Source organism: Aphelocoma coerulescens, chromosome 1 (assembly GCF_041296385.1).
Source record: "Aphelocoma coerulescens isolate FSJ_1873_10779 chromosome 1, UR_Acoe_1.0, whole genome shotgun sequence".
Lineage (NCBI taxonomy): Eukaryota > Metazoa > Chordata > Aves > Passeriformes > Corvidae > Aphelocoma > Aphelocoma coerulescens.
Window position 1 is genome coordinate 80,062,474 of NC_091013.1, and position 13,985 is coordinate 80,076,458.

The 13,985-nt window shown below is 40.0% G+C and overlaps 1 protein-coding gene across 1 annotated transcript; it reads left to right on the forward strand.

Moving 5' to 3' along the window:
- Nucleotides 1–1,497: 1,497 nt before the first annotated feature.
- Nucleotides 1,498–6,358, forward strand: MMP7 (matrix metallopeptidase 7). Its single transcript, XM_069030779.1, has 6 exons — nt 1,498–1,721; nt 2,250–2,473; nt 2,580–2,728; nt 4,842–4,967; nt 5,498–5,659; nt 6,181–6,358. Exons 1-6 carry the CDS (start codon nt 1,605–1,607, stop codon nt 6,192–6,194), a joined length of 792 nt encoding a protein of 263 aa, XP_068886880.1. The 5' UTR covers nt 1,498–1,604; the 3' UTR covers nt 6,195–6,358.
- Nucleotides 6,359–13,985: the final 7,627 nt, after the last annotated feature.

Sequence of the window (13,985 nt, forward strand, 5' to 3'; positions counted from 1 at the left end):
CTTTTTTGGGGAAGAAAAAAAGAAAAAAAGAGACCAGAGTTGGCAAACTTCCAGCAGAAAATTAAATACAACATAGAGCTTGTCCTTTTTCATCACGCTCTTATGTTTAAAGTCTCCTTTTTAGTTTTGCTCATGGCACAGTAAAAGATATATGTGAGTTTCTCAAGAGTACATCAGTTCTGAAGCCCTTCAGATTCCTCTTGTGTCTGTGAGGAAATAACCAGTCCCACACACTGGAGTCATGGAGTTCAAAGTGTTTGAAACACATCCTCATCTCCTGCAACCCAGACCCTGGTCCAGATCCAACTCTACTACCACAGTCAGACATAAAGGCAGCTGTTGAGGAAGAAAAAGATGAACCTGCTCCTAGCAATAAAATATTTGGATTTTTTTCATCAAGCCTTAACATTTGGACATGGATAGATTTTCTGTAAGGTATAAAAACATACAGAAATGATTACAAGTTGATAACTGGGCTGTTTTCAATACTAGGTTACAGCATCATTCCTTTAGCAACTGTTTCGGACATTGCTGTGTAGTACTTGCCTGCATAATTCAGCAATGTCAGGTAGAGATCATCTCTCTGAAATTCAATTCTCATCACATCAGTCAGAAGTGCATCAGAAATAAGCTAATTACCTACAAATGCTTCAATACATGTTCAGATATACCCATAAAATCTGTCCTAGTGTGAGAAATATCTATGTTCTTTCCTTAGTTATGCACCTTTCCTTTCAGATTAGAGGTAATAGGGTCACAAAACTGTGCACCCTGAAGTAAAAATCACAAACCAGCCCGTGGACTTGTGTTTCCAGGCCTCAAAAACTATCCAGTTGAACTTAGTGGGGTGAAGCTGAGACCAGTGTTGGTATCAGGGAGCCAGGGAGGTTATGGCTGCCCTGCTCTGTCAGTGCTTCAATGCACCTCTATCACATTGCACTGGTACAGCCGGAGGTCTAAGATAGCTCCATACTTGATAGGGAACGCTCCTCTCTTTTCCCTGAGAGCTTTCACCTGTTCTTGTAAGCTATGACTAGTTCTAGAGGACACTTTTAAAGAGCTGTTTTCTGATCTCTGTAAAAACCGCAGAAACCTCTTAAAGTTTACTGCACTGGGCAGTGCTGCTCGCGCTCCCTAGGTAATGGCAGTGGTTTCAGTGAGACAGTGCTCACATCCATCTCCTCCCTGCCTCTACCTCGACTGATACAGGCAGGCAGCCAAAGGGCTGTTGCAAAATGCTTTTGTGTATAAGGAACATGGGAAAAGCGCAGTGTGAAGTGATTACACAGTAACTGTACCGATAAAGTTACAGAAAGTGAACTTCCCTATGACCCTGTGGTTTCACTACTGGAATAATATGAAAAGAGCCAGAAAAGCTGGCTGCTAGCTGTGATGTGACATCAACAGGGAAGTTACAGGAAAGATTTGTTTAACATGCTTTTATTTACTTCTTAGAGCAGTGATGACATTACACTAACACCAAAAAGTGAGTCACACATGTAATTGCTGCTAGGAGCTATCAGGATCTATATAAGGGGTTTTAGCTCTGGTCTTGGGAGACAGAAGCTCAAACCCTTTCTGCTGCAGCAAGGCTCCTCAGCGAGATGGGCACCATGTACTACCTCCTGCTTTGTGCTGCCATCTTCCTACCTGAGGCTCCTGCTTTTCCAGTACAACTGAGACCAGAATCATGGACCAGCAAAGACCTTCAGAAAGTAAAGGTATGTTACATGCAGGAAACACAACTACATTATTAATAATCTGATTTTTGATTCAGTTTCTACATTCCTTTCCTATCTGTGTGTATTATCCTTGTCTTACATTACCACAACAGTTTTGGCAGAGGTGATATAAAACAGTTTAAACTCGCTAAGTAGCTTAGACATCCTAAGACTAACTTTAAAAAGAGACCACATTCCAACTGGTAAATAAAGGGGAACACATAATTTTTAAAATATCTCAAAAATTTTACGTGTACTGTGTTTGAAGGCTGTAGATTTGAATGCTCAATAAATTGTGGTAACTTTAAAGGATTTATTACTTCCAGTGTTTCATTGCCATCACAATTCTTTTTATATATGCTGGTCTATACTACTGAGAGAGCAGAATTTGGTAAATTGAAATGGAAAGATACAACTAAAACTAGACATGACTGCAGGGTGTTGAAACAATTCAACTAAGTGTAAAATGCAATTGCCAAAACATCACAGATACATGTATTAATTTTTATTTTTCCTCTCTTCTTCTAGGCATATCTTGATAAATTCTTTCCGATTTTTACAAAAACACAAAACCTAAGCATAGAAGAAAGGATCAAAGAAATGCAGAGGTTTTTCCACCTGACTGTAACTGGAAAATTAGACACAGAGACAGAAAAAATAATGAATCTTCCCAGATGTGGTTTGCCCGATGTAGCAGAATACCAAACATTTCCTGGAACTCCAAAATGGAGAAAGACACATTTAACTTACAAGTAAGTGATGTTTCAGGTTTTATGGAGAAGGGAATTGCTTTGTATTTAACTAGATTGGTTTCCTTCACGCCCTAAATGATACTAACGTGTTTTTCTTTGCTGACAGGATTGTCAGTTATACATCTGATCTACCCAGAACGAAAGTGGATGATGCAATTAAAAGGGCCTTGATGGTATGGAGTGATGTGACTCCACTGCGCTTCCAAAGAGTCTACACGAGGCAGGCAGACATTGAGATTGGATTTGCACGTCGTGGTGAGAATACATGTCATTTTTAGAATACAGTGGTCCATATTTTACTCAAAGCATGTATTTTTATAGCCATAGCTTTAAGAAAGAAAAAAGAGTTTGGAATTAAATCAAAGTCTACATATATTTTATCCTCTTTATATCATGTCACCAAATTTGTATGTTATGATTCAGTTTTACTTGTATAAAACCATTAGAAAAATCTTTTCCAAGTCACAGCTGTGAAATGAAGGGAGAACTCAGCTCCAGAATGAGACACTTAAATTTAGATGTTCAAGGCTCTTTTTGCCTTGATAAATAGTGCAAACTACTGGGAAGAACTCTGTAGAGCAAATCAGCAGGTTCTGAAGATCCAGCCTCCACAAGCTGGATTCAGCCAGGTTAAGGCAGGTTTACTTAGGCCTAGATCTAGTTTGGTTCCCACACTAAACAGCCTTTGGCAGCTGGGTTGCATTATGTTTGGCCATAGAGAGTGTATTTTGGTTGATTTGCTTCTAGAAGGAATTGCATGCTGCAGCCCAAGACTGCACCAAGGTGCAGGTCAAAGCATGGTAAGTGGGGATGACCAGAAGAGTCACTTCAGAAGTCTGTCTGTGATCGGGAGTAGTCTATGGATGTAGCCCTACCTTCAGCTTGTGCCTGGCATCTACACTGACTCAGCTTAGACAAACTAAATGCCTACTTTAAGGTTATCTGACTTGTTCATTAGATCCATTGGCCATGTTTACCATTATGCCTTTTCCTGGTCTTAAAATCAAGAGTCAAATGGTTAGAAGGGAAAAAGAGGGATTTTACATGAGAAAATAATGGTATTTCTTTTAAGGATCCTTAGGTACACTACGTCCAGGTCACATGCACCAAAATGCACACTGCAATGCACACCCACAAAAGATCTGGTATAATATTACAGGTCTTACTAATTAGCATATTTATCAAAGATTCTTCAGTGAGAGGCTTGAATGAGTCTCCTTCCTCAAGGAGCCTTCTACTGGATGGTTCTATCTTAGTTTATAGAATGTGTTCTGGAGAGGACCTTGGGGTCTGGGGCACATTACTCTCTACCTACAAAGCTTCTAAAATGTTTAGTTTTCTAGCTGAACAAACAAGTCTTAGAATGTAGGCAAAAAGCACTAAGAATACAGAAGCTGTAAACAGGTATAACAGGGGTATAAAAGAAAAGGCAAAAAATCATCATGGCATCAACTAGAGCTCCATTGACTGTAGGTGAAGATCAGACACCTGGCTTGCAAGCAGATGACTACAAGTGAACACTGAAATATTCAAAGCCTATGTGTCACTGATGGGAAGAACATTATGTTGCCATAAAGAGGTGACTTCATGTCCCAGTCAAAGTGAGAAATGATCCTGCAAGCTGGAATGGGTTTTAATGCCATGTCACACACTAGAATTAGGTCTCTTCTGGCTGTGTTAGTCGTGCCCTAAGGACCATCCACATGGTCTGGGGGAAAGGACACAGGACGGCATCTGGGTTCCCAACTACTCATCAATCAAGTCAGAGACTCACTATGAGGGAGGGGGAAATTTTCAAAGTTGGTACAGCTCTGATCCAGCTCTTGCACTCGAGGTAGGAAACAGTAATATTTCACCTGCACTGTGATGGAAGTAGACCATACCTCAAGGCTGGGGATAAATGAACTTACCTCTTCAGAAACATGGTTATCTATTTCAAATCACTGTCTCGCACTAAAATCAATGTAAGTGAGAATGTCGACAAGTAATATTGCCCAGCACTTTTCAAAATGGAAAGCATTCCGATGTTAACAACAATGTTGCCAAGCATTAAGTATTTATTCTGAAATAATCCCTGATTGCTGCCTCAGAACCACGCTTCTGACAAAAACTCAGGAAAAAAGTATTCAGCTCTTTCCAAAACATGCAGCAGCTTGAACTATCAAATACAAGATTCGAACTTAAGACATGAATTTGGAGTGTTCCCTAAGCCTCACTTCTCATTTTCACAACCTTGCTGCCATTGTAAGATTTTTTTTAAGGATTGGCAACCAGCAAAACTAGCACAAACCAGCAACATGCTTCAATTTGCTGAATTTAAATATGACAACTAATATCATCTGATGACATTGTTTTATTTCAAATGCAGAGCATGGTGATGGGTATCCTTTTGATGGAAGAGGTAACACGCTGGCCCATGCGTTTGCACCCGGAGGAGGCATTGGTGGAGATGCTCATTTTGATGATGATGAAAAATGGTCAGATATCAATCAAGGTAAAACTCACATGTGCATATGAAAGAGAAAGGCCAGTACTGTACATGTTGGAAGAACACAGCTACAGAAGTGCTTTCAATAACTCTTCATGCTTCAGTACCATTTCAGTATTAACATTTCTGTTCTTTTCAACTACCTTTTTAAATACTTGTCCTTCATTGCCATGAACAGCTACATAATGCCTGTTCTGTCCATATTTAAAGCACATTTTGCAGGCTAAACAAGGACTATGAGCCCTGTTTTCTATATAAATTTTGAAAAGATAAATTGTCTTGCTTCCAGGTATAAGGTTGACTAAAAGCAGAGTCAGGAAGAGACTCTGGGTCTCTAGATGCATATACAAGGAATCAGCAGGTTTTTTATAAAATATTATAGTTATATAAGAAAGTTCTACAATAATGGATCAAAAGCCTAGGGTTTCATTCCAAGATGAATTGAAATATACAAATTTTCCTGCTATTTCAATTCATTGTATTTTTAAAATAAATGCCATACCTTTAACATACATTTCTGTGCTTCTATGTTGCAGATGTCAATTTGTTCCTTGTTGCTGCTCATGAATTTGGCCATTCTTTGGGACTTGCTCATTCAAATGTCCGTGGAGCTCTGATGTATCCTCTCTATTCATATCAGAACCCACAAACCTTCAGACTTCCGGAAGACGACAGGCGAGGAATTCAGAAGTTATATGGTAAACTCACGATGAAATTTTATTTTTCAAGACAAAACCTACTGGGGTACAGGTTTCACTCTCCCTGATTGCAAGGGCCTCATCATATTACGAGAAAGAGAGGGAAGAAACTTGGGAAAAGCACACTCCTGCATACTCTGTCCCCTCACTATGTTTCCTGCAGCCTGTACCCACTGCAACCAAGGGGTGACAAACCAGCAGTGCACTGTCCTTACATACATCTGCATGCTGCCAAGCAAATCCTGTGGCCCTTGCTCTGTAAATGAGCTGTTTCAGTGAGTGGGGCTACTGGCAGGAAAGGAGAGGTACTGTGCCACTCACCAAATTCAGTAAAGGCAGAAACTCCTCAGAAGCACGGCAGCATAACTAGAATTGACCCCACAGAACAAATTTTGTCAGGTTGCTTTTCTTTAGGCACCGCCTTCCTCAGGGCATGCTAGAGAAACACTAGGAATAAAACATAGTTGTCTGCATTGTCAATTTTCAGTAGGGTCTCTATGTTTTTTGCTTCTTTTCCACAGGGAAAAAACGTTGAACTTTTGAAGGAAGTAGTTAATGAAGACCAAAGAATTCACATCTCATTGTTTTGTTGTTCCAAAACAATTTTAATCCTCTCACTAAACAAGATGGTAAACTCCTGGGCTGCACCTTCTCTCCCTGAATTTTTATATTGACTTATTTGCACTTTACACAGTTTCACCAAACAATAATAAAAAAAAAAAAAGTATACTCTGTTTTCTAATGTTTTCTTTTTTTCTTCTGGCATTTCACTGGGGGATTAAATTACTCCTGCATGCATGATAAACAGTCAGACAAGTATCTTTGTGAATAGATTTATAGGCACCTAAAAAGCCTGTGTGCATTTACTGGTGCAAGAACAAACCCAGCTCCTGGCTTGCTTCCAGTCCCCATGCGTATCTGGCACTTCGCAGTATTGACTCCTCAGAATCAGTGTGTTTCCCGTACAGCTCACACATAGAGGAGGTCTCCACAGTGCTTCCATCAGTGTGAGCTGGGATGTTTTCCCAAAGGCAAAAGCTTTTCATCATCATGTCCTCCCTGGCTTCCCAGAGAAGCAAGTTGGAGAAGTAGTGGACTGGGATTCCCATTGTCCTATGTGATACTCAAACACTCTTGGGTATTTTAAAAAATTTAAAAATATATAAAAACAGAAACAAAAACAAAAACAAAAACCAACCAACCAGAAAACCAATAAAAACCAAACCGCTCTTCCCCCCCGGATTCTCCCAAGGATATTCAAAATCTCCAAAATCAGCAAGGTAGAAGGTGTATTTATTAATAGCTTCCGACAGATGGCTCCCTGCGCACAGAGATGCGGAGCACCAGCACCAGCTCAGTGTCACGGCCAGCATCTTCATCGTCTCCTAAACCAGTGTTACCCGCTACAAGGAACGACCTTAACTCAGCCCCCAGAGGAGAGACAGCACAGCAGGGAACGTGGTGCTCACGCAGCGCAACTCGGAGAACACGCACAACAACTCTGAGAGCAAATAAATCAACATTGTGACCAGTGACTATTAAACTGATACAATGAAGACTTACAACAAATTTGGTTTAACATGCTCTGGTCAGATCTGTTGTTATCTTAACCCTTCATGCCTCGCATTGGGTGCCAAAAAGGACTGACACTGTTTAACCCGGCAGGTAACTAAACACCACACTGCTGCTCACTCCCTCTGCCCTCCTCAGTGGGATGGGGGAGAGAAATGGGGGAAAAAAGTAAAATTGGTGGGTGGAGACAAAGATAGTTTAATAAGACAGAAAAGGAAGGGGAAATAACAAACAACAACAACAATAATAGTTAGAATATAAAAAACAAATGATGCACAATGCAATTGCTCACAACCCGCTGACCAATGCTCAGACAGTGCCCAAGTAGAAACCCCTGGACAGCTTTCCCCTTAGTTTATATATTGAGCACGACATCCTGTGGTATGGAATATCCCTCTGGCTAGTTTGGGTCCCAGCTGGGTCTCCTTCCAGCTTCTTATGCCCCCCAGCCTTCTCACTGGTGGGGTGGTGTGAGAAGCTGAAAAGTCTACTTAATGTAAAGGCTGGTGAGCAACAACTAAAGCATCAGTGTGACATCAACGTTATTTTGAAAACACTCCCATCAGTTACCAGCCATTTCTTCCACACAAAGCTCAAAGATGAAGTAGCTGGTGCTAAGTGGATATTATTCTGAGGGCACAGGTGTCTTGAGGTATGAGAAAAACCTGAAGCCCCAGAATGGACGGTCAGATCCAATCTGTATTAAAGGCTATGAAGAATATTAAGAAGGGGTCTATGGTCTGTGAGGATGCTTGATCAACTTGGGTTGACCTGAGGGGTCCTGGAAAGATGCAATGTTGACAAAAGTACCCTGTTCCCTTGGCCAAAGTCCTCACAGGGAACAAAGCACAAAACAGAGACATGCCATGCTCTTTATCAAGCTCAAGTCACTTGCTAATGCTGCATAAAGAGAAAACAGACATAGAAGACAGGCTTCATGAGAGGAAAGGCTGTGCAGAAAGAGCCACTCCTAAGGCCACGTGGAATAATCCATGCACAATGCTGGAGGAGGCACTGTGACAAATGAAGCCAGGAAAACAAATGCTTGACTGAAAGTAGCAGATTTGTTTTCTAGTGTACAATTAATATCCATATGAAGTGAGATGAATGGGATAAAACCCAGATGTGTATTCCTAGGAATACTGTCCTGAAAATGGGACACATATGGGAGGCAGCTTGCTGTGACCACATGAGGTGACTGGCCTGCAGTAGGGCCAGCACAGGTGTCAGTGAGGCCCTTGTGTCTCGAAGGATACCTCTCAAGAGAGGCAGCAGTGCCAAGTTAGCATCTCCACAGCAAGTGAAATAAAATAAAAGCCAGGAATTTTGTCCTCAGAGACAGCAAAGGTACCACTGATGAGGCTGCCAGCACCATTTTACTTCTTGTTGAGCTTCTATTGCATTTCCATTCCTATACAGGATCTCCTCTTTGGGAAAAACTGCTGCCACTGGCACACCTAACCCCTCTTTGCAGGCGTGAGCTGTGCAGTATCTGTCTCCATCTAGTGGCACAGCTCGGCAAGCCGCACCCCGCTGTAAAGCGCGTCTTACTCGTCGGCAAGCACGCAGCTGAGGAGGTACTGCGTACACGCCATCGTTAGGGGAAATTAGGGACAAGATTTAGCAAGGGTGCTGCTACCTCTTCCTTCTCCACTTTATCTCACTGCATCCTGTGTCAGTTTTTACATGCTCCTTCTAAGCACCTTACGTTATTCACACAGCATCTTGTCTCTCCTTTTCCATACACAAGAAGAAATGGATAATAACAACACTTTTTTTGCTGGGGATTTGAATTTTTATTTGCTTTTACTACTGTTCTTTTAAATAAAGGTATACTTAAATGCATCTTTGCTGTTCCAGGTAGTACAACGAGCAGAAAATGAATTCTCTAATGTGTTAACATTTCTTTTGACCATGCACATATAAAGGATAAGCTCTACTCCTGTTTTAAGAAAGTCAGAGTTACTATCTAGAAAAGCTAATATGGGGACTTACCCAGTCATTTAGGTACCCTGAGCCCACTGCATCAACACAGAGTGATATTCTGAGAGGGCAAAGTCAAACCTGCAATATCTGGTATTAACAGGGGAATAAGATTCCAGAAGAATAAAATTAATTATATCAGCAGCCTTAACAATGCATATTAAAGCTGTCACACATAAAAAGTTCACAGATATGGGAAAGACCTGATGAGCTGCAAAAGTGTAAGTATGCCCTGTCCCAGTAATGTCCTCTTGACTTTTTCTTCACAGTGTTAACTGCAAATTTAGTTCCAAATCTTTAATCTTCAAATTTAAAGCATTTAAAGATGACTTTTTCTTTTTTTGCTTTTATAAAATTATATCTTCAACAAAACCTGCCTCAAACAAGATGCTCTTAATGGCATGAGTACAGTGTTTTCAGTTTCAGCAATGCCAATATGAAGTAGCTCCATTGATGTCAATGGAATTATTTTGGGTTTATCTATTAAAAATGTTAGCAAAGGGCTAGAGAAAATATTCTCTGTTTTAACTATTTTTACAGCAGGAACCACCACAAGACAGAGAACCGATAAACATTGTTTGTCGGAGAAGGCTGAGGAAAAGTATTAGGGGGTGAAAATTGTTCGTTTTCTGTCAGCCCTGAAAATAAAGTTTACAGACAATAAAACAAGAATCATAGAGAAAAGCAGCAGACTGCTCAGGTATATAGAAAAGTATGGAAGTCTATCCACATCAGGAAAACAAAAAACATTAGTGGTCTTCTACTTGGCCAGGTGAAGTGACCTGACAGAGCTGCTATACTGAGTGTAGTGAGAGAGTCAGTTTTTCTTGCATCACAAAAAGCAACACACTCCCAATTAAATGTTGTGGAAGGTTTTAAATGAAGGATGTACATTTTTACATAGCAAACAATTCAGTTGTGGAATTCATTAACACAGGGTATTCAATGACAGTGGTGACCCAAATTCATAAATGGAGTTTGGAGTTTAGATACATTTATGTAGCCTAACAGCTCCTAAACATGAGGGCATGGTGGCAAATGCTGAACACCAAAGGAAGAATCCATCTAAATGTATTCAGTTGTGCTAACATTGCAGGACTTGCTGTAGGGAAAAGGAAGCACCTTGTCTACAAAGGCAGGATAAGGATTGCATCTAACATTTTAGTGACTGCCTCACACTAGAAGATCACATGGATCTACTTATCTAGCAAGAATTTAAGGTCTTTTCAGAATCACTGTCCCACCACCAAGGCACACCACCCTATTCTAAAGGCCATAATGAGGCTGAAAGGGATCTGTGGTACTACTGTGGGCTTTCTCTAGATGAAGTCTTGCCTCAAAGCAGAGATATCTAGGAGCAAAGTAAGGTGGTGCCAGAAAACCAGTTTGCATTCAACACCAATCTACAAAGTTCAGGCATGAGTTACAGAATACAGTGTGAGTAGAAATACTCACAGGAATGCCAAAAGCATGGGAATGCCAAAACCATTTGTCCATTCCCTTAACTGCTGTTTGTGCAAAAATTCGGAAGATAAAATTAAATCTCTAATGTTCAGTATCTTTTATTTTCAATTACAGGAGAGTGCCATGGTAGTGTTCCTGACTGCAGACAACTTTTGACAAATAATTCACTCTGAGTTCAACCAGTACTCTGAGATCAATGGTCCCCCAACATAAAAGCAATTTGTTCATTACAAAAATGAGATTTGGAAAAGATCAAAAACATTCTTGTCATTTGTGATTGGACATAGGATCAGGAACAGCCTGAACCTGTACTGTCTCATCTTTCCTTGAAGGCAGTCATTCTCGTTATAATCACAGTATTTATGACTAGCAGAGCCTTTCTTTCTCGCGATGATTACAACAACAACAACAACAACTCCTAGGAGTTAAGGATGAAATTGAAAAATATTGCACAATACATTAAGAAACTGCCTAGTGTTACTTTAATGCTCCCAATGATGCTCTATTTTTAAATATTTGGGGGAATATGCAGTAAGAACTGAGATTGCTTCGAAGTAGAGAAGTATACAGTAATGGTGCTTTTTTTGCTGATTGCACTTATCAGAAACATTTTTGCCTCAAAATTCTTTTAATATGTTCTAGGGGTTCCAAATATGGATGGAAGGAGCAGTAAAAGAGGTGGGAAAGAATAATAATGTGCTGAAGAATTGTTTTAATTTTTTCTCTCTGCTTATACTATTTTCTTCATTCCTACCTCCAGTGCAAGAAATAGGAATGAGGATTGATTCTTTGCATAAAAAGATTTAAGCTTTTACCTCCTGGGAATGAAAAGTCAGGTAATAACTTGAACAGAAGTCAAAATGCTGGCACTACTCTAATATTGGCACAATATTCTTTCAAGTGTGCCTTAGCTTTGCAAATAAAACTCAACCACTTAGAGTTCTCCTTGAGACAATTTTCCAAACCATTAGGTGATTATCCAGTCCTGATGCAAAAAGACCCAATTTTAATTTAGCAGTGAGTAGAATACTTTATGATAATGAGAAATACGATTAAAGAAGAAATCACTTCCCTTGCTCACATTCGCTGTGGCTATGAAGCATTACGTTTGTATCATATCATTATCAGGCTACTTCCATAATTCCAACATCTCAGGGTTCATACACATTGCAAATCACCATCAAGATGATGAACAAATAACAGTCAGTGCTTTCAATAAGCTATTTGCTCCCACTATATGATGTGTACAGCACAGAAATGTGGGTATGGGACTCTTTGTACACACTCCATATATATAAAGTGAGGAATGGGACCACCTGTTTGGAAGTGTCTGCCAACTATGCAGATCTAAGCTGCTTGCCAGGGCAGTTCAATCATTTTTCCATGTTCTCTCATACAACCTTTAGAAAAGCCCATGCAAATTACACCCCCCATTATATTGCCCATCTTCATATTCTGGTTTAACACTGGGTTTCAACAAAAATGTGCTTAGGAATCCAGCATATCTATCACTTAAAGCACTAATCCTAACCTTTGCACGCTGTCATCCTGAAATTTTTATTGCCCTGTTATCTCTTAGCTCTAATTTCTGTTGTAAATCTTTCAGTTGTTAGCTGTGTTTTCATTATGTTTACATGGTATCTAAAATTATTGGCCCTCAGTTCTGTTTGTTTGGCCTCCTTGTTATTACGGAAGAGGAAGCAGTAAAAAATAATATTTACCCATCTCCCACAAATTAATTACATGCTAGAAGTAGTATCTTGGCACTAGTTTATTTAGCAACCTAAAAAATCACCTAGCAAGAACTTTACTGTGAATACCCTGAAAGAACTTGATCAGACCAAACCCACTGTTTTTAAAAGGATCCTGTGTCTAGAGTATTTTTGTCAACCGGACTGACATTCCTCCAGGCACCTGTAGCTTCTGAACTTCACATGTAAAATGTTGACACTATTTCTATTTGAATAAAATATATTACAGTGCAATCTACTTATCCATTCTGAGAATACCAGTTTTTTCACATCTTCAATCCCATTTATCACTCATGAGATCAAAGTTTTCTTTTACCAAGCAAACGATGCAAAGAACCTTCATAAAAGTAAACAGAAGTTCTATAAATCAAGGCTTAAAAGCCTCAATGCATTTTTTATTTCAAGCAGTAATTTAAAGAGTTGAAGCAGACACATCATCTGGTAATTTGTACTATGAGAGAGGTACAAACAGTGAAAGTTACCTTATTCCCTGTTGGCACTTTATTTCTAGGCTATGTCTATAAAGCACAGAAAAAAGTACCATTTTTGTAATTACTTCAAATTTAATTTCAGGTATCAGATGATGTAAATTGTGCATTCACAAGCTGACGTGCATCATTCACAGTCACAGATGCTTCAAAGTGTACCTTCTTCAGCATGGGCCACAATCTCTTCCATAATCACAGCCATAGACATTTTGAGATATGTTCTGGTGGGGACTTGGCCATGTCCACAGGTGCTTCGGGGTGTCCTGCTCTTGAATGAATTCATCCACAGGTCACAGCCCCTTCAATTCGTGTTCCCACTGGAGTTCCAGCCTGTCCAGCACAGCAATACAGACAACAGTGATGCCCTAGCCATCTGCCAGCCCAGATGCATTTCCCTTGCTGTCATCAAACTGTTCCCAGGCTCAGCAGAGTCAGATGATAAGCAGCACAATACTACAGCAAGCAGCAAAAGTAAAAAGTAGCCATTAATGAGCACTGGGCTCCAATATACAGTCAGGCAAACAAGCACAGGGGCCTGTCAATCAACAGCTAAATAGCAAGAAGAGCTATGAATTCAATCCACTGAATTTCATTTCATTTCCAATTAAATCTGTCATTATCTCAAACCTTCAAGCTCCCCAATAGGTGCCAAAAAGGACTGTTGCCATTTAACCTCAGGATTCCCAGGAATTTGTGTCAGCAAATGACTTAAATTAAAAAATGAGATTAAGAGAAGATGGATGTACAGGCAATCACAGGGAGAAGTTCAGATATTGGGAAAAGCTATCTCAAAGTACCAAGAATTACTGATGGAAAATAGTCTCTTGTGATACTGGTTTTTGCCTTCTTGAGTTCTGCAGCACATTTTTTCAGTTCAGGACCAAAGTCTGTTATTTCACCCTCGTTGGTTCAAGAGGATGTGTTTTCCAGCTACTTTGTGTAATTGTTCCAGTATTGGCCCATGTGTGCCAATATCGTGGTGCTCACAAGCAGCAGTGCATCAAAACCCCAAACAAGTTTGCAGCTCACAAACTGTTAATTCCCCTAAAGGTGACCCAGTCCACCAAA

Excerpts from the sequence above, each read along its gene's own strand:
- MMP7 (XM_069030779.1), top strand. The coding sequence starts at position 1,605 with ATGGGCACCATGTACTACCTCCTGCTTTGTGCTGCCATCTTCCTACCT. Across the intron at positions 2,474-2,579 it reads AAGACACATTTAACTTACAA|GATTGTCAGTTATACATCTG; the intron begins GTAAGTGATGTT and ends CTTTGCTGACAG. Across the intron at positions 4,968-5,497 it reads ATGGTCAGATATCAATCAAG|ATGTCAATTTGTTCCTTGTT; the intron begins GTAAAACTCACA and ends TCTATGTTGCAG.